This window comes from Delphinus delphis, chromosome 8 (assembly GCF_949987515.2).
Source record: "Delphinus delphis chromosome 8, mDelDel1.2, whole genome shotgun sequence".
Lineage (NCBI taxonomy): Eukaryota > Metazoa > Chordata > Mammalia > Artiodactyla > Delphinidae > Delphinus > Delphinus delphis.
This window is the reverse complement of record NC_082690.1, coordinates 94,475,965-94,497,848: the sequence shown is the minus strand read 5'-3', so window position 1 is coordinate 94,497,848 and position 21,884 is coordinate 94,475,965. Positions and strand designations below refer to the sequence as shown.

Sequence of the window (21,884 nt, the reverse complement as noted above, 5' to 3'; positions counted from 1 at the left end):
GATGACAGAATCCTCAAGGAAAGGTTTTTGCCAAATTGTAACATTCTTCATGATTTTAAGAAAATGCTGTCGGGGACTTCTCTGGTGGTCCGGTGGCTAAGACTCCACACTCCCAAAGCAGGGGGCCTGGGTTCGATCCCTGGTCAGGTAACTAGATCCCACATGCCGCAACTAAAAGATCCTGCATGCCGCAACTAAAAGATCCCACGTGCCACAACTAAGACTCAGCGCAGCCAAATAAACAAATAAATATTATTTTAAAAATAAAATAAAGAAAATGCTGTCACATACAGCAAACTCCATCTCTTTTCACTCTCCTGTATCTAGAAAACTTTCTATCTTCAGATCTCTTTCTAGCCCATGGAAATACTAATGCTCTATTTCAAAACTGTAAAGAAAATTGAATAGTGTAATTATAAATATTTAAAGTCCAGATATGGATTAAAGAAAAATATCCAGGAACTCTGTAAGCAGCACAGTTAACTTTGCAATCTTTGCAACTTCTGTTACAAGGCCAAAGTCAAGGTAAAGAAGCCCACACATAACTAAGCAAGCAAGGAAGTGTTACTCTGGGTAAGGCTGTATTTACAACAGAAAATCTTCAGATCTGTCTCTGCTAATCGAGCAAAGGAAAGCCATCAAAGCTATCTACTCATACAGTGAAAACGTGACCATCTATTTAACACAACTCTAAAAGAAAACACAGTCAACACTGAGAACGTTAACCCAAAGAAATAAACAGCATCAGGTATAAGGGTTATACTTTTATAACCAAAATTACACACAGAAAAGAAAAAGGTGTTAAAGCTAGAACAGATCTTTCAGAGCAATGAGCCTGATTTTATGAAGGGAAGTACACGTCAAGGTCACACTGGCAAGTTGTCCTTTACTAGGGACTAGGACTCTTAAATCCCTTCCTGCTTTATTAGCTGCACATTTACTAGTGGAATATATGCTACCCATATTGTCTTCACAATAAGTAATCACTTCAGGGTGCTATTATTTAAGAGTTAAAGAAAAACAACTGTTGCTCTCAAACAGTTATTTCCATAAATTGCACAATAATGTGAATCTTTTGGAAAAGGCAAACTCATTGCAATTTTATTTTGAGACATTAGGTGGCAGCAACAGCCAAACAGCAGGCGGAAAGCTTTCAGGGACTTGGAAGAGGAAGAAAACAGGCTTTGGGTAGGAGGGAAGGATGGAAATATTTCCATTATAATTTAATCTCATTTAGAATGGGTGCATGCAATGCCATCTTCTTATATTAGAGGATTCACTATAGGATTCACCAAACCAAACAATGCCACAAGTTGCTCCAACATTTTTCAGATAGTTGAAATCCCTCTTAAATGGTAGCATTTTAAATTGGCATTAAATATCTGTTCACTAGTGAGTTTTCTTGAATACTTCAAGTGAGGCACCAGAGACAGATTGAACATTTTCTGTTCAATGACCTGAAAAAGCCTTTTAACTCGTGTAACACACCATGTCTTTCAGAAAACGAGGTATGTCCATATAATCTCAGAATTCCAACCACCACAGGACCATGAACATATAAACTACTTCCCATCAGTTTCTCAGTGGAGTTCCAAGATTGGAAGGAGCTCAACAGAAGAGGTGAGGCAGATGGAGAACAGAGGTGAACACAGACCAAGAACAACAACAGGTAAGTGGAAAGAAGGAGGTGGCGAGATCCTCGCAGGGAGGAACTATCAGCGCGCCATGTTCAGCAGTGCTCTCCACGTTCGCCATCCAGAACTTTCTTAAACACCAATACTGATATGTATAGTACTTTAGACTCAGAAAATACACAGAGTATTTCTGAATGTTATATATATATATATATATATATATATATATATATATATATATATATTCTAAATTACATCATACTACTGTTTAAAAATCACTTCCACATCTCACACTTTTTAAAAATGACAAGAACATACACAAGATTTGTTTCTTCTAAATTCATTTGCTGCTGCTTCTGACCTCACTGGACTTAGAATCCTTTATCAAAACCAGCTGCTATAGAGATAATGATGTCATTAGGAAATTAGATTTTTGGTATCTGGGTTGGGCATGCGGGAGGAGCAAATGACAATAGATTAGTAGAGAATAAAAGTCCATCTGAACAAACATAATAATAACAGATATGGGTAACCACACAGAGACCACCTTCACTGGCTACCTTTTCCAGATTAATCAGACATAAGAAATCAAGGTGGTTTAAAAATACACTGCCTACAAACACATGAAAGGAGGCTCAACATCACTAATCATTAGAGAAAGGCAAATCAAAACTGCAATGAGGTTATCACCTCACACCAGTGAGAATGGCCATCATCAAAAAATCTACAAACAATAAATGCTGGAGAGGGTGTGGAGAAAACGGAACCTTCTTGCACTGTTGGTGGGAATATAAATTGATACAGCCACTATGGAGAACAGTATGGAGGTTCCTTAAAAAACTAAAAATAGGGGCTTCCCTGGTGGTGCAGTGGTTGAGAGTCCGCCTGCCGATGCAGGGGACGCGGGTTCGTGCCCCGGTCTGGGAAGATCCCACATGCCGCGGAGCGGCTGGGCCCGTGAGCCATGGCCGCTGAGCCTGCGCGTCCGTAGCCTGTGCTCCACAATGGGAGAGGCCACGACAGTGAGAAGTCCACGTACCGCAAAATAAAATAAATTAAATTAATAAATAAATAAAAATAGAACTACCATACGACCCAGCAATCCTACTACTGGGCATATACCCTGAGAAAACCATAATTCAAAAAGAGTTATGTACCACGATGTTCACTGCGGCTCTATTTACAATAGCCAGGGCATGGAAGCAACCTATCAACAGATGAATGGATAAAGAAGATGTGGCACATATATACAATGGAATATTACTCAGCCACAAAAAGAAACGAAATTGAGTTATTTGCAGTGAGGTGGATGGACCTACAGACTATCATACAGAGTGAAGTAAGGCAGAAAGAGAAAAACAAATACCATATGCTAACACATATATATGGCATCTAAAAAAAAAAAGCGTTCTGAAGAACCTAGAGGCAGGACAGGTATAAAGATGCAGACGTAGAGAATGGACTTGAGGACATGGGGAGGGGGAACGGTAAGCTGGGACGAAGTGAGAGAGTGGCATGGACATATATACTCTACCAAATGTAAAACAGATAGCTAGTGGGAAGCAGCCGCATAACACAGGGAGATCAGCTCGGTGCTTTGTGACCACCTAGAGGGGTGGGATAGGGAGGGTGGGAGGGAGACGCAAGAGGGAGGAGATATGGGGATATATGTATATGTATAGCTGATTCACTTTGTTATAAAGCAGAAACTAACACACCATTTTAAAGCAATTATACTCCAATAAAGACATAAAAAAAAAACACTGCCTAATGGTTGGGCTTCCTAATATATATGAAATAATGCAAAGTCTTCTGTATTTCCTTATCATATCAAAGTAGAAAATATTATAGTAAGTTTACATTTTGGTCACATTTGTAGTTGGATACACTAATACAGTTCAAGCGCCCATATAAAGCCTAGAGAAATAGAAAACCTATTAGAGTTCGCTAATAAAAATGAATTTTTAAAAATGTTACCTCACTATATTTCAAAATATACTGAATTTTTAAAATGTAGGGGCTTCCCTGGTGGCGCAGTGGTTAAGAATCGCCTGCCGATGCAGGGGACACGGGTTTGAGCCCTAGTCGGGGGAAGATCCCACATGCCGCGGAGCAACTAAGCCCGTGCACCACAACTACTGAGCCTGCACTCTAGAGCCCGCAAGCCACAACTACTGAGTCCACACGACACAACTACTGCAGCCCGCACGCCTAGAGCCCCACAGCAAGAAAAGCCACCGCAATGAGAAGCATGCACAACGCAACGAAGAGTAGCCCCCGCTCATCACAACTAGAGGAAGCCCGCATGCAGCAACGAAGACCCAATGCAGCCAAAAAAATAAAATAAATTAAAAAAAATAAAAATATAGACCAAAGTAACAGCACAAGTAGGGAGAAATACCTCCTGTCTTAAGCTTTTGAACTAGGAGGGGATGGATCTTGGAGTCCAATAGACCCAGGTTTCAGTCCTGGCTCTACTACTACCAGATCTTAACAAGATGCGGGTGACTTCACCCCAACAAGCCTCAGTTTCCTCATCGCCTTTATATATAAAATAGGGATAAGAATTAAATGAGATAATATGCATAAAATCTCTAACCCAATGCCTGGAACATACTAGTATGTTAATAAATGGAGGAGAAAGAGTTGTTATTGCTGTGTGGTCATTTATTCAACAAGTATTCACTGAACTCCTATTTTGCACCCAACACTACCATAGGGGCTGCAGCAAGACAACCAAGGTCTCTCTGTTTTTACTGTTCGCGACCAGCACTGAAGTGGAGAGATCCTTCTAAAAGAGAGCTCTAGGCAACAGTTAACCAGAATAACTTTATACTGATTGAATTTATCCTAATTGTTCCTTTACCCTCTTTACTTCATTCGAGAGGATCTAATCTTACAGTCTGCAGAGTTTGGAAAGTGATGCAAAGAAAATTTCTTCTTTGCCTTATTTAACATATTGCTGTAGCTAGCACATGTTCATACTTTGACAGATGATATTTGGAACACCAAGTAAAACATTTTGCAAACTTTACAGTTTTCCTACACTTGCGAGTAGCAATTTCTAAATAAAAGAGAGTTTACAAGGCTTTAAATCTGCAGCACTTTTACTCAGAAATTGAAAAATTAAGATCCAGTCAGAAGCAACACAACAGAACATTTCACCTCAGCTGTTTAATTATAAATTGCTACGTGACACTCATTACAAAACCACATAAGATTTGCCATACATAAAGCTGGAAGAGAGGATGAGGAAAGAAGGATGGCAGAAGGTTGGTAGTTAAATCTCAGCGAACGGGAGGAATACGTATCAATTTCATGAATTACGGTTCTACTTACATTTCTGAAATCACAGCTAATTACCCAGTTTTAAGTTAAAGGTTTTGCTTTCATTAATACCGTTAGTGGTTTTCGAATAAAAGGAAATACATATGAATTCAAAGTCTTATTCTCACTTTGGAAATCCAATCCCAGTCAATACATCTAATGGAACTATAAGACACTATACCTAGTCTAATAATGTTCCTGATCCATCTCCTAAAAATTCCATGTACCTATTCTGCTTGCCATGATTGGCTACATCAGGCTTGTGCTTCATTCAACACAAAGGAGGGCATTTATACCACATGCCACTGTCTACTTGAAACTCCACTTGGCTTTCTCACAGCTCTCTCAAGTTTAACATAACCCAAAACGAAATCATCATTCTTCTCTACAGAACTGTCCTGGCTCACAGTCTCCTGTCTTAGAGAAACAGCAGCCAGTTGCTCAAGCTGACCTGGAGGTTGCTAATTAGCAATTGTATAACCCTGGACGATGCACTGAATCACTGTAAGCCTGTTTTCTGTCTGTAAAATGGGTACAGAAATATTAATATCTACCTTATAGGATTGTTGGGGATTAAATGAGATTCATTAGCATGATGCGTGGCATATAAAAAATACTTAATGAAGCTTGGCAATAATAATTAAAAACAACAAACTACCATTATCCTTCTGTCAGACAAGACTTCTGATGAGGACCTCATCAGAAATTAGTCCTATTTCTATTTCCTAAACATGTCTCTAGTCAATTCACTTCTACCCATTCCCATTGCCATCATCCTAATATAAGCCATCCTCATCTTATATTTCATTGCTGAAATAACCTTACTGGTCTCCTTGTGTCAATTCTTGCCCCTTCCACTTGGGAGTCAGAATGATCTCTCTAAAATTTTAGGATGATATCAATTTACTGCTTAAAACTCTACAATGTCTACATTGTCCTTCCAATGAAGTCCAAACATATCAACCTGGTTTTCTAAAGCCTTCTGGGATATGGTGCTGCTTAATCTCCAGACTCTAGCACTATCCCCTTTGCATTCATGCTCTAGATTTACATATCTTCTGTCAGTCCCTCCAACTTGCCAAGCACATTCACCTCAGAGTACATACTGTTTTGTACATACTGTTTCTTCTACTGGGAAACATCTCTTCTCCCAGGGTCAATCAGCATTCAGGTCTCAACTTAAATATTACTTTCTCAGAGAAATCATCTCCAATACTCTTAGCTTCCTTTGTAACATACCCTGTCATTAAATGCAACACATTCCCAACTACTTGTTCACTGGCTGTCTTCTATGAAACCAAAAACAATATCAGTTTTGTTTACTGCTATATCTCTGGAATTATACTTCTTGAATGGGTTAGTGTATGACTGACTGATGAATCAATCAACAAATAGGAAAGAAGAAGGACCTTCAAGATGGCAGAGGAGTAAGGCATGGAGATCACCTTCCTCCCCACAGATACATCAAAAATACATCTACAGGGCTTCCCTGGTGGCGCAGTGGTTGAGAGTCCGCCTACCGATGCAGGGGACATGGGATCGTGCCCCGGTCCGGGAAGATCCCACATGCCGTGGAGCGGCTGGACCCATGAGCCATGGCCACTGAGCCTGCGCGTCTGGAGCCTGTGCTCCGCAATGGGAGAGGCCACAGCAGTGAGAGGCCTGCGTACCGCAAAAAAGAAAAAAAAAAAAAATCTACATGTGGAACAGCTCCTACAGAACATCTACTGAATGCTGGCAGAAGACCTCAGACTCCCCACGTACCAGGCTGTGTGGCTGACAGGGTCTTGATGCTCCAGCTGGGTGTCAGGCCTGAGCCTTGGAGGTGGGAGAGCCGAATTCAGGACACTGGACCACAGAGACCTCTCCGCCCCACGTAATATCAATCGGTGAGAGCTCTCCCAGAGATCTCCATCTCAGCGCTAAGACCTAGCTCCACTCAACAACCAGCAAGCTCCACTGCTGGATACCCCATGTCAAACAACTAGCAAGACAGGAACACAACCCCACCCATTAGCAGAAAGGCTGCCTAAAATCATAATAAGGTTACAGGCACCCCAAAACACACCACCGGACATGGTCCTGCCCACCAGAAAGACAAGATCCAGCCTCATCCACCAGAACACAGGCACCAGTCCCCTCCACCAGGAAACCTACACAACCCACTGAACCAACCTTACCCACTGGGGGCAGGCACCAAAAACAACGGGAACTACGAACCTGCAGCCTGCAAAAAGGAGACCCCAAACACAGTAAGTTAAGCAAAATGAGAAGACAGAGAAATACAGAGCAGATGAAGGAGCAAGGAAAAAACTTACCAGGCCAAACAAATGAAGATGAAGTAGGCAGTCTGCATGAAAAACAATTCAGAGTAATGATAGTAAAGATGATCCAAAATATTGGAAATAGAATGGAGAAAATACAAGACCTAGAAGAACTAAAGAGCAAACAAACAATGATGAACACAAAATAAATGAAATTAAAAATTCTCTAGAAGGAATCAATAGCAGAATAACTGAGGCAGAAGAATGGATAAGTGACCTGGAAGATAAAATAGTGGAAATAACTACCACAGAGCAGAATAAAGAAAAAAGAATGAAAAGAATTGAGGACAGTCTCAGAGACCTCTGGGACAACATTAAACACACCAACGTTCGAACTATAAGGGTCCCAGAAGAAGAAGAGAAAAAGAAAGGGACTGAAAAATATTTGAAGAGATTATAGTCGAAAACTTCCCTAATATGGGAAAGGAAACAGTCAATCAAATCCAGGAAGCACAGAGAGCCTCATACAGGATAAATCCAAGGAAAAACACGCCAAGACACATATTAATCAAACTATCAAAAACTAAATACAAAGAAACAATATTAAAAGCAGCAAGGGAAAACAACAATAAACGTACAAGGGAATCCCCAAAAGGTTAACAGCTGATCTTGCAGCAGAAACTCTGCAAGCCAGAAGGCAGTGGAAGGACATATTTAAAGTGATGAAAGGGAAAAACGTACAACCAAGATTACTCTACACAGCAAGGATCTCATTCAGATTTGATGGAGAAAGTAAAACCTTTACAGAGAAGCAAAAGCTAAGAGAATTCAGCACCACCAAACCAGCTTTACAACAAATGCTAAAGGAACTTCTCTAGGCAGGAAACACAAGAAAAGGAAAATACCCACAAAAAAACCCCCAAAACAATTAAGAAAATGGTAATAGGAACATACATATCAATAATTACCATAAATGTAAATGGATTAAATGCTCCAACCAAAAGACACAGAGTGGCTGAATGGATACAAAAACAAGACCTATATACATGCTGTCTACAAGAGACCCACTTCAGACCTAGGGACACGTACAGACTGAAAGTGAGGGGGTGGAAAAAGATATTCCATGCAAATGGAAATCAAAAGAAAGCTGGAGTAGCAATTCTCATATCAGACAAAACAGACTTTAAAATAAAGTCTACTACAAGAGACAAAGAAGGACACTACATAGTAATCAAGGGCTCAATCTGAGAAGAAGATATAACAATTGTAAACATTTATGCACCCAACATAGAAGCACCTCATTACATAAGGCAAATGCTAACAGCCATAAAAGGGGAAATTGACAGTAACACAATAATAGTAGGGGACTTTAACACCCCACTTTCACCAATGGACAGATCATCCAAAATGAAAATAAATAAGGAAACACAAGCTTTAAGTGACACAAACAAGATGGACTTAACTGATACTTATAGGACATTCCATCCACAAACAACAGAATACACTTTCTTCTCAAGTGCTCATGGAACATTCTCCAGGATAGATCATATCTTGGGTCACAAATCAAGCCTTGGTAAATTTAAGAAAATTGAAATAGTATCAAGTATTTTTTCCAACCACAGAGCTATGAGACTAGATATCAATTACAGCAAAAAAAACTGTAAAAAGTACAAACACATGGAGGTTAAACAATATGCTACTAAATAACCAAGAGATCACTGAAGAAATCAAAGAGGAAATCAAAAGATACCTAGAAACAAATGAAAATGAAAACATGACAACCCAAAACCTATGGGATGCAGCAAAAGAAGTTCTAACTGGCAAGTCTGTAGCAATACAATCCTACCTCTAGAAACAAGAAAAATCTCAAATAAACAATCTAACCTTACACCTAAAGCAATTAGAGAAAGAAGAACAACAAAAACCCAAAGTTAGCAGAAGGAAAGAAATCATAAAGATCAGAGCAGAAATAAATGAAAAAGAAATGAAGGAAACAATGGCAAAGATCCATAACTAAAAGCTGGTTCTTTGAGAAGATAAACAAAATTGATAAACCTTTAGCGAAACTCATCAAGAAAAAAAGGGAGAACACTCAAATCAACAGAAATAGAAGTGAAAAAGGAGAAGTAACAACTGACACTGCAGAAATACAAAGGATCATGAGAGATTACTACAAGCAACTGTATGCCAATAAAATGGACAACCTGGAAGAAATGGACAAATTCTTAGAAAAGCACAACCTTCCGAGACTGAACCAGGAAGAAATAGAAAATATAAACAGACCAATCACAAGCACTGAAATTGAAAGTGTGATTAAAAATCTTCCAACAAACAAAAGCCCAGGACCAGATGGCTTCACAGGCGAATTCTATCAAACATTTAGAGAAGAGCTAATGCCTATCCTTCTCAAACTCTTCCAAAATATAAGGAAACACAAACACAGAGGGAGGAACAACAGTTATAGAGTTATAGAGTTATAGAGTTATAACAACAGTTATAGAGTTGGCTGATCTTAACTATTAATCTCTGCTCAAACTATCTTTTAAGATACTTATTCCCAACACTCAACTATTCTCCACCTCAGAACATTCAGGGAAATACTAGGTTGTAGGGGAGAAAAACAGAACACAAATGCTTCCCAAGTATTTCCCATAATCCATAAGGTTGCTTAGGCAAGGATAATCAAGAGGTATTTTTGCATTCAGCTTAGAAGGGAAGGATACCAATTTAAAAATAACCCACCAAATACATTAATAGAACAATTATTCATTTATGAAGGGCATAGGAAGAAAAGAGAATAAAAAGGTCTATTCCAGATTTTGCAATCAATGACTCTTTGCAATCAACTGACTTTTATTATCTATACATATTGTTGTTATTTAAATGATGCTTCCTAATAAAATTATGGGCACTGTGTAGAGACAGGAAAAAGTTGATGGGTAATAAATAGGCCTAAGAAACTAAGCCATCACAGGTTGTCACCCTGTACCAACTGATTCTCTTGACTCTACAAGTTACATAAATAATGATAGTATGGGCTTCCCTGGTGGCACAGTGGTTAAGAATCCGCCTGCCAATGCAGGCGACTCAGGTTCAAGCCCTTGTCCGGAAAGATGCCACATGCCGCGGAGCAACTATGCCCGTGCGCCACAACTACTAAGCCTGCGCTCTAGAGCCCGCGAGCCACAACTACTGAAGCCCACGTGCCTAGAGCCTGTGCTCTGCAACAAGAGAAGCCACCCAATGAGAAGCCCGCGCGCCGCAACGAAGAGTAGCTCCCGCTCACCGCAACTAGAGAAAAGGCCACGCACAGCAACAAAGACCCAAGGCAGCCAAAAAATAAATAAATAAGTTTAAAAAATAATAATAATGATAGTATGGGTGGAGAGGACCTTCACAGCACTTGGCATAGGGAAATTCTTGGTCTAGTATGAATTAAAAGTTTGAATAAAGCTATGGTTGATTTTTTTTTTAAATGAATCACAAAACAAGTAACTATCTTTTTCCAGGAGGACCTTTCTATTTTTACCTCTAGAATAAAGAATGCCACTTTTTAAAAGTTAAAAAAATCATAGTGAAATTTGAAAAAAGTATTCTCTGTGGCATATTTCTAAATGCAAGGCTACTCCCCTGGCCTTGGTAACTTACGCCTCCTGCGATGTATTGTATGAAGTCCTCCAAACCAATCTGGAACACACATGAGAGTCTCTCTTGAGGAATCAAGTGAGCATTATAGCAGTCATATTTTGTTAACTAATTGTTTGCTTATTGAAAGCAGCACTGATGTCATTTTCTCTAAATAGCTGAAGTATTTTAAGTTTTCTCAAATCTGTGTTTCTTGGCCTTTGCCTGAGAGAAGACAGCAGATGCTTACTTATTTTACACACCAGAGTTAAGAATTCATTGTCTCAACCTTACGCATTTATAGTCTTATCAAGTGATGGTGACCTTTCAGCACAAATTCACACAATTCATGGCCATTTTCTTTCTGCTTATCTTATTGAAAACAATGTTTCTTTCAGAACCAATAGCTTTGGCATTTTCCTTTGTAATTCTGAAAATATTAATTTTCTTTATTAAGCACTGACTATACTTTAGTGGTTAGTGCTATTCAAACAAATGGAATGTACCTTGGTGATTTTTATTTCTTTTTATCATTACTGGTTTCATTAATACTCGGTAGACAAAATTCTTTCCTATGACTTAATATGGATTGCTAAATCTTACTAGAAATCAATGTACATGTTTGTTATTTTAGGGAATGTTATAAAGGTGAGACTGACATTAAGCAGAGTTCCGAGGAAGGAGAATAAATAAGATTATTTATTAGATAGATGGGGAGGAAAAAGGGAAGAAAGAAAGTGAAGGGGCTATAGGCCCAGGTAATCATAAAAAAAAAAAGAAAACATCGGGGCTTCCCTGGTGGTGCAGTGGTTGAGAGTCCACCTGCCGATGCAGGGGACATGGGTTCATGCCCCAGTCGGGGAGGATCCTACATGCCACGGAGCGGCTAGGCCAGTGAGCCATGGCCGCTGAGTCTGCGCGTCCGGAGCCTGTGCTCCGCAACGGGAGATGCCACAACAGTGAGAGGCCCGCGTACCGCAAAAAAACAAAACAAAACAAAACAAAACAAAAAAAGAAAACATCAACACCAGATGCCTCCCACAAGTTCTAGAGGGTTATACCCATACTAGAGAAAGAAATGTAAGATTTGAGTTGAAATATGACCTAGCAATAAGATAAAATTTAGCTCATAAAGGTGTTTTAATAGTTTCCTCAAGAATCTTGACAAATTAAAATTACAATGCAATATATCTGCTAATAAATGTCAATATAATTATACAAAGCTTATGATTAAGGAGACAGTTCTGGTAGAGTAGAAAGAAAACAAAATGTATAGCCAATTAATAGTATAATGTATGTGAAAGTGCTGCTATAAACTTTAAAGGAGTATGTAAACATTAGCTATAATTATTTTTATTATTGATCTGTAACCAACCTAGAAATCAAAAATTAAGTTGTCTGTGTATGTGTGTGTGTGTCTCCATAAGTATTCAATCAGAAGTATTTAATTACAATATAACTTCAAAGCAGGGTTTCTCAACCTCAGCACTGTTGAGATTTTAGACTGATCATTCTTTGCTGGGGGAGTCTGTCCTGTGCACTGAGGGATGTTTAGCAGCATCCCCGCCCTGTACCCACCAGGGGCCAGTAGAACTTCCTCCTCCTCCCCCCTTAATTAGCGACAAACAGAAATGTCTCTGGACATTGCCAGACGCTGCAAAATTGCCCCTGGTTGAAAGCTATGTTAAAGCACAAGAAAAACCTAGAAATTATATTTACGGCTCTCCCGCACAAACTGAGGATGAGAGACAGCCAAGATGAACTAGAGCTAGATATCCATCACTAGGCACATGTGGCTACTGAACACTTAAAAGGTAGCTAGTCCGAACTGAGATATGTTATAAATGTAAAATACACCCTAGACTTGAGGATTTGGTATGAGAAAAAGAATACAAAATGTTTCAAAAAACTTTATGTGGATTACATGTTAGTGATAATATTTTGGATATAGTGGGTTAAAATAAAATACATTATAAAAATTCGTTCATTTGTTCCTTTTTGCTTTTTAAAAATGTGGCTACTAGAAATGTTCAAATTAAATGTGTGGTTTGCATTATATTTCCAGTGGACAGTGCTGAACTTGTGCAAAAAATTATCCCTCCTTCACACTATACATTCCAGGCAGCCTTTGATAACAGAGAGCTCCGTCCCCAGTTTTCTCTTTACCTTCTCTCCATTCTCCTTGGATTAGCTCCAGTTTCCTTTCTTCAGTGAGATTACTACTCAGAGATGACTTACCTCCAAACTCTATCTCTAGTTAGGAGCTCTACCAAAACCTAGATCCATATGTCCACTATCGACTTAACAACCCCACTTGGACATCCTAGAGGAACCCCAAACTTAAGTGATCCTCATTCCCAAAAAGGCTCCTCCTCCAGGATTCCCCATTTCATTAGATGGCACTATTGACACAGATGTTCAAGCCAGAAGCCTGAAGGTCATCATGAGTTCTCTTGCAATCTCTCACAAGTAGAGTCCTGCTTCCTCTACTCCCTATTTCTGGAATCGTCCTTTTTCCTAACACTGGCTAGGCCAAGTCACCATTATTTCTCCCCATATCAACTCCATCATCCCTTTTACCCTCTTATTACACCCTGCCCTCCTCATCTCAACACTTAGCCCACAAGTAACTATTTTTGATTAGGGCTGTCTTTCCCTTTAGAACATTATACTACATAAAGCCAGGCGCTTTCCTGTTCATTGTTGTCTCCAGTTCATTGACTGACGAATGAATGAATGAATGAATGAATGAATAAAGAGGGGTGTAAACTGCCGACTCACAGGTTGCAATTTACTAAGGGGCTGGACTACAAAAGCAGTGGTTCCATTAGCATATGTGGCCCAGGAAAATATCAACCCTTAGGTCTAAATATCAATGTACCCTCATCCTTAACAGATCTATCTATTGTGCATAAAATCACACTGCAGACTTTCTATATACTGGGTCAGGAAAGAACAGCTGAAGAGTGCCTTTTATAACCCTCCAGCCCAGCAGCAAACCTGATGCCTGACATCTTCCATTTTCAATGGCATAGTCTCAGAGTAGCTATAGTTTCAAAGTTACCCAGTGAAAAGCAGCTGAATTTTATACAAAGCTAAGAACAACTGTGATTAACTGAACCACTCCTGAAACAAAGTTATTCTCCAAGAACACAAGTTCAAAATAAGTCTCCTCTCATTAGGGATCCTTGATCCCCCTCCTTGCCTAAGCCAGCCTTCACTCTCCAGTCCACAACTAGTTTGAAAGGGGTTTGGATGGACTATGGCAGTGTCTATCCTAACTAGGAAGTTACAGCTACTACTGACTTGGAATTTTTTAAAAATTGAGAATTTTACAGATGTTAGCTGTGCTTTAGGTTAAGCTAAAGGAAGAAGAGCTTGTGAAAGACTCCAAGTAATGTATGTATTAGAGAAGAACAAGGCAAAAATTAGACCTGTGTGTTCATTCATCTTTTGCTACTGGCTCTCCTGTAAGTATGGGAATAGCTGTGAGGGTAGGTGGGGTGTGGTGATGTATGACATGGACCAAGCAGGAGCTGAAAAGATAACACATCAAAGCCAGGGTTAACCCCAGGTCCAATGGCACTATGTAGGGCTAACTTTTTTTAAATTGCCTTTTCAAGAAATTATATGAGACCATTCTTTTATAGTATGAGGAAGACGGGTGGGGTCGTGACTAAAGAAAGGTTAAGAAACATTTTTTAAAAGTATTTTCTCTTCGTTGTTCCTCCTTTTATAGTCCAATAAAGAAAACAATGGCAATTACCAGGTTCCCACCAATTTAGGCAGTGGGATAAAGAGATTTAGTGAAGAAGTGACATTTTTCTGAACTAGATGCCCTTTTTCTTTCTAGAAATGAGTCAGAGAATGCTGGGTGACTTTCTGAAGCCTGTTTTTTTTTTTTTCTTTTCCTCAAAATCTGGTGAATCTTTTCCATAACAAGGACCAATACTTCCACATCTCAGCAGAAGCATCGGTTTTTGGCAATAAGGTAGCTGAGGTGTAACACAAGGAAGTAGGAGACTCAGAAAAAACAAACAGTGGCTAAATCCCATGCGCAGTACTCAGTCTCTACAGCAGCTTAGGCAAGTCACTCATCTCTCTGAGCCACGTCTTCTCAACTGGGATGATACCTCTCCCCCCAAGAGAACAAAAATTGATTCCGGGGTATGGTGTGAGCTCTTATCCTTTTTATGTATAAAGAACAGATATACATACAGCACATAAACAAGATACCCAGTGGATCTGTGGTATTAAAGTCTCATGGGAGGGTAGACTAGGGGAAAATAATGTCTAAAAAGGCTCCTTGTTGGGGAGGGGGTAATATTGAACAAAAGGCTGAGACCCCTCTAAGCCTTTATTTCCTCAGCTGTAAAAATGGGTCAGCATTACCCACCACAAAGGATTATTATGACATAGCTATATCTAAGTATATACAGAGAGAATGAGAGACTGGAAATAAAGCAGGCAGGGAAAACAACCTAAATTGTAGAATCATCATTAAAACACAACCCAAAACATAAAGATTCAAGTGTATATAGATCCATATCATCTAATGATCACTTGTATTAACAAGACAATTTTCTTCTCACTAGTCATTTCACCAATTGAACACCTAACATCCAAAAAGAAAGTCCTAGTCAATAAATGCAAGAAGAATCTGTAAACATGAAAAAGATACAAACCTAAAACACCAATTTCAAGACCTGCCAAGCTTGTTTTAATTTTATCATAAATATCTTCTGATGCAAAGTCAACAGCAATGGTCTTTGTTTCCACTTTGAATTTTTCTCCTAGGGAAAAAATCACAAATGGAGAGAGGAAAAATTAATATATGATTTAATTAATTAATTTAATTAATTAAATTAAGATTTAAGCATTTGATGACATTACCCTTTCAAACACTTTTCTCCCCCAAGTTTTATATGAAATTTAGACCAGGATAATTTTAAGCGATCATGAGAGTACCTAAGATATGATATAGAGTCAACACAGTAGTTCTGCAATAAAAATTCCAATGTTATCACAGAGCTGGCTGAATGTTCCTTAATCGGTTCTCCTATAAACCAATAATGATGACTTTTTAGACTCTTAGGTACAAATAAAAAAACATGATGCATATCATAATATTATATACTCTTTAAATATCACTGGTTTGTGATTTTAATTGCAAACTGATACTTCATAATTTCAGGAAAAAGTCTTAAGTGTGATCTATTAAAACAAAAAATCCACCTTATTAAAGTGGAAATAAAATGAATGATCTGGGCTTCCCTGGTGGCGCAGTGGTTGAGAGTCTGCCTGCCGATGCAGGGGACACGGGTTCGTGCCCCGGTCCGGGAAGATGCCACATGCCGCGGAGAGGCTGGGCCCGTGAGCCATGGCCGCTGAGCCTGCGCGTCCGGAGCCTGTGCTCCACAACAGGAGAGGCCCGCGTACAGCAAAAAAAAAAAAAAGAATATGATCATATTGGAATTTAGGAGCTTGGTTAATAATGAATAATCACTACATTTAAAAAGCCACACAAAATGCATAGTAATGGAGCTACAAAGTGATACCAGAAAGACCTGTGTTCTACTTTGCACAGGACTGTTAAGGTCCAAACAGAGCTAAGGGAAATAACAGATTCAGAAATGAGACCCTGGAGAAACAAAACTCATCTGAGGGAAAATGTCATGTTGATTTCTGCCTTCACTAGTGAGCCGCTTTGAGAAGATGGCAGGGACTGCGAGGTCACCCAGACTTGGGTACCAATTTGACTTCCACACTTATTTGCTAAATGACTTTGAGCAAGTCACATACCCTCTATGGGCCTCAGCATCCTCTTGTGAAAATGAAGGTAATAATGACCATTAGTGCTATCAAAGGTACCAAAGTATTACTTTAGTACTAACAATACTACCATGTACTGGCATACATGAGGCACTCCATAAGTCTCCAAGAATGCTTATTCTTTGGAGCTTGATGAGAATTCAAATGAATTAATTTAAAAATCCTGCTTCCAAAAATAAAATTTTCTTCCTTCAAAGTCAATGCCAGTTTATCACAGAATATACAGCAGTAATCCACATAGGAGGTTTCTGTTCTTGATCTGAAAGGATTTATGTCTAAAACTAAAGAGCTGGTTCACAAGAGATTCTTTAGACTCAATGAAAAGTATCCATCCTAGATAGGAATCTATGAATAAACAAGAGAGGATATAACTGACCTGGAAAATACCTATCTGGTGTTAAAGGTATACCTACTATTCGAATATAAATGAGTTATTACGTGTTCATGTAATGGACAGCCAGATACAGGGCTGTCATTTCCCAGTAGCTGGTCTGACATGTCTTAGCATAAATGGCTCACAGAATTTACCACAAGTAAGTAAAGAACTCTGCCTTTATTAGAGCCACCAATTCACAAGAAAAAAGACCAAAATCAAAAGGCTGAAGGATACCTTTTATTGAATGTAAAACTTTATTCTGGAAGTAAAATAAGATAAAATTTATCTATTTATTTGAGGAAAGCAACAACTGTTTCCACACTAGCACTATATACTGACATTTAGGAAAATTTCTCTCTAGTAATAAAAGCTACCCCACAACCCCTGAATCAAATTTACTTTTAGATCTCACAGGATTTGGTGAATGTACTTATATGGCACAGTCTTACATAGATACGCTGCTTTAAAAAAAAAAAATTCAGAGACCCTTTTGGAAAGAATATTACTTAATAAGAACCCTCCAGTAAGCTCTTTCTTATGTCTTCACACTAGGATAAGCAAAATGGTTTCTGACACAAGTTTTTCAAGATAAATAAAAATTTGAACTTATACCTGAATTACTCTGAAACATGTTCTAGTCCAGTTAACGTTGTTTACTTTCTGTTAACTTTTCTTCACTGCCTCTATTGTGGGCTTTTCTTTCTTTCTTTCTTTTTTTTAATGTAGGTCAGCTCCTGTCACCCTCCTTGCAATCCTCCAAAGCGTTCCATCTCTTTTACAGTAAGAACCCAAGTCTTCAGCATCAGCCTGATACTGAACTAATCTCCACCCACTTACTCTCCAGTTGCTCCCCAGCCTTGGTCACAGGGGTTCTAGCAGTCCTTTAGACACAGGATGTTCCCCAAATACACTCAAGGCTTTTGAACTTACTGTGCCCTCTGTCTGGAATGCTTTTCCACATCCCCTGTCTCTGTTGGGTCTTTAAGTAAATGTTACCTTCTCAGAGAAGCCTTCATTGACCACCCTGTAAAAAATGCAGAGCTTCCCTGGTGGCGCAGTGGTTGAGAGTCCGCCTGCCAGTGCAGGGGATACGGGTTCGAACCCTGGGCCGGGAGGATCCCGCATGCCACAGAGCAGCTAAGCCCGTGCACCACAACTACTGAGCCTGCGCTCTAGAGCCCGTGAGCCACAACCACTGAAGCAAGCGCCTGGAGCCCGTGCTCCTCAACGGGAGAGGCCACTGCAGTGAGAGGCCTCCGCTCCGCAGCAAGGAGTGGCCCCCGCTCGCCGCAACTGGGGAGAGCCAGCGTGCAGCAACAAGACACAAATCAGCCAAAAATAACTAAAAAAAATTTAAAAAAAAAATGCAGCCATTCCTCCCCAGCACTCCTTGTCCCCCTTCCCTGCTTTACTTCACTCCATCGTGCTTACCCCTCTCTAATGTACTATATACTTTAAGAACGCATGTGTTTGCTGTCATCTGCTCCCACCAGAATTAAGCTTGTGAGGACAAGGTCTGGGATCTGCTTTGTTCAGTTGCTCAACGTCACAAAGCCTCCAGGGTCCTTCCACGCTTTTCTCCTATTCCCCTAGGCTGGCTCTTCTCTTGGCTTCAAGAGAGCCACTGCCATTCCAAGCATCCATGCAGGCAATGTTCAGAGGCAGAAATGGGGCATCCCTGTTATATGTCCCTTTTATAGTGAGGAAAACTTCCTCAGAAGAATCCAGCAGACTTCTCTCACATTTCTTTTCCCAAGATTATGGGAGTCTTAAAAAACTCAAAAAAGAGCTAACATATGATCCTGCAACCCCACTCCTGGGCATATATCTGGAGAAAAACATGGTCTGAAAGGATACATGCACCCCAATGTTCATTGCTGCACTACTTACAACAGCCAAGAGAAAGAAGCAACCTAAGTGTCCATCGACAGAGGAATGGATAAAGAAGATGTGGTACACATATACAATGGAATACTACTCAGCCATTAAAAAAAGAATGAAATAATGCCATTTGCAGCAACATGGATGAACCTAGAGACTGTCATACTGAGTGAAGTAAGTCAGACAGAAAAAGAGAAATATCCTATGATATCGCTTATATGCAGAATCTAAAAAGAAATGATACAAATGAACTTATTTACAAAACAGACTCACAGACTTAGAGAATGAACTTATGGTGACGGGGGGTGGGGGGGAGAGGATGGGGGAAGGGAGAGTTAGGGAGTTTGGGATTGACATGTACACACTGCTATATTTAAAATGGACAACCAACAAAGACTTACTGTGTAGCACAGGAAACTCTGCTCAATATTATATAACAACCTAAATGGGAAAAGAATTTGAAAAAGAATAGATACATGTATTTGTATAACTGAATCAACTTTTGCTGTACACCTGAAACTATCACATTGTTAATCAACTATATGCCAATTTTAAAAAATTTTTTTAAAGATTATGGGATATGCATGCTCTTGACCAGGCCCATGTACTGGCTTTGAGGATTCCGTGAACCGTCCCTACCACTACCACCAAGTTGTGTGAATCAAAAATAGTAGCACATATATAAGAATAGGACAGGAAATGCCTCTCTTTGGCCAAGATGATTAGAAAAGAAGTATGAAGGATGTTCTAAAAAGCTGAGGTGGAGATAGCTGGCTTCCTTAGGAGCTAGGAAATAAATCTAGGCATCTTCCCCCTCCCCATAGTCTATCAGCGCTCATCTGACCCTGCCAACAGAAACCAACACAGACAAACAAGAATCCTCAATTTTAAACATCAGTACTGGGCTTCCCTGGTGGTGCAGTGGTTGGGAGTCCGCCTGCTGATGCAGGGGACACGGGTTCGTGCCCCGGTCCGGGAAGATCCCACATGCCGCGGAGCGGCTGGGCCCGTGAGCCATGGCCGCTGAGCCTGTGCGTCCGGAGCCTGTGCTCCGCAATGGGAGAGGCCACAACAGTGAGAGGCCCGCATACTGCAAAAAAACAAACAAACAAAAAAACCATCAGTACAAGGATGTAATAAGCACCTGGAAGAGAAGTGGGGACCACATACACATAAAACAACCTTCATTTCCACCTTCGCCACCTCCCCTACCCAAGGTTCTTCATAAGACTACCAGTCCACAGCTCAGCAACAGCCCACCACTGGGGAAGAGTAAGAACTTCATCAAAGCCTTTGGAGACATACTTCTGAGTACTCTGATCCTTGCCCACCACAGAGGCCCATGACATGACAGCCTCTGTCAAGTCTTTCCTCCAGGGTAGGAGCTGTGATAAGTTAAAATAAATACCCTACAAGTGTGTGGAATAAAGATATACAAACAAGTGAATCTGAAGGTTGCAATGGAAAGAGATGAGCCACTCAACTGCCCCTTCAAGGAAATTCTGGTTACCCCAGCTGCTGGGGTATCATCAGCAGACAGCTTTCTGGTGTCAGCCCCTTGGTGGGGGGTGGGAGGAGGCAGGGGGAGGGGGTTGCCTCAGCTTCAGAGAGTTGCCTGAACCAAGATCATGCCTTTCTCATGACATCCACATCCAATGAGTGATTGAGGTGAGAGTATAAAGCCACTGGACAGCTTTTACTGCCCACATTCTGATTCCAAAAGTATAGTCTGTTTACTATCTTATTTTTCTGTTCTTTTGTAATGCCCTAGTTTTAATTATTCTAACTTAAAGTTTTAATATGTCTAGTAGTGCAGAGCTCCTTTACTACTACTCTTTTTCAAAAGTTTATTGGTTTTCCTTACTTGTTTAGTCTCAGTTTTTATTGGGTTGCATTCAACATTTCAATTAAATTTATGAAGAATGACAATGTGGCGTTCCCTCTAGGCTCTCCATTTATTCAATGTCTCACAGTAAAATCTAGCGTTGTGAATTCTTAAAGAAATTAAAGAACTAAAGAATCCCATTATTAGAATACTACATACCATATGCAAAGATACTCCATACTACTGACTTAAACCCTTTGATATTTGAAATTGGATAGGCTAGCATCCTAGCTACTAGTTGTAGCCAAATATAATCATGCCCTCCTTCGCTTTTATCCAGATTGAAATGATTCCGATATGGTCTTGGCCCTCTATCTCTCAGCCTAGTGGCTAAAACGGAAAACTAAGAAGCAAAATCCTCTGATGATTGATATGAGCTGTTCAAGGCAGTCAACTCACTAGAAATGGGGGCAGAAAATCAGCTCTGGCTTAAAAAGTGGGGAATGAAGCTAAGAAATAGCTGGGCTGATACCATTCATTCTTTTTTATCTACTATTCCACTGAAAACCACATGACCACAATGGTAGAATATTAGAAAGCAAATATTATTCATAAATATAGAGCTATAACAATGAATGTCCTAACTGCCTTGAGTCAGTCCATCACTTCTAAGAATGGGTGCCCCACTCCTACACTCACATTGCTGATTTTTACTCAGAGGATCCTGAATTAGTTCAAGTCTGGAATTGACAGAGAAGGAACTTCTCTGTCAAAAGTAGTTTCAAGATGCAGCTAAAACACCTCTCAATATTAAAACTATCACGTGGGACTTCCCTGGTGGTGGAGTGGTTAAGAAACCGCCTGCCAATGCAGAGGACACGGGTTTGATCCCTGATCCGGGAAGGTCCCACATGCCACAGGGCTACTAAGCCCATGTACCACAACTACTGAGCCTGTGCTCTGGAGCCCGCGAGGCACAACTACTGAACCCGCATGCCACAACTACTGAAGCCTGCATGTCTAGAGCACGTGCTCCACAACAAAAGAAGCCACCGCAATGAGAAGCCCGCACACCGCAATGAAGAGTAGCTCCCACTTGCTGTAACTAGAGAAAGTCCGCG

General features: G+C 40.0%; 1 protein-coding gene across 1 annotated transcript in view; it reads right to left on the bottom strand.

Annotated features, from left to right (window-relative positions):
- HSD17B12 (hydroxysteroid 17-beta dehydrogenase 12) overlaps positions 1 to 21,884 on the bottom strand; it is a 163,297-nt gene that overhangs the window by 44,345 nt on the left and 97,068 nt on the right. The window contains exon 4 of the mRNA XM_060018744.1: positions 15,535 to 15,642. Within this exon, the coding sequence (XP_059874727.1) occupies positions 15,535 to 15,642 (108 nt within the window). The remainder of the gene's footprint in view (positions 1 to 15,534; positions 15,643 to 21,884) is intronic.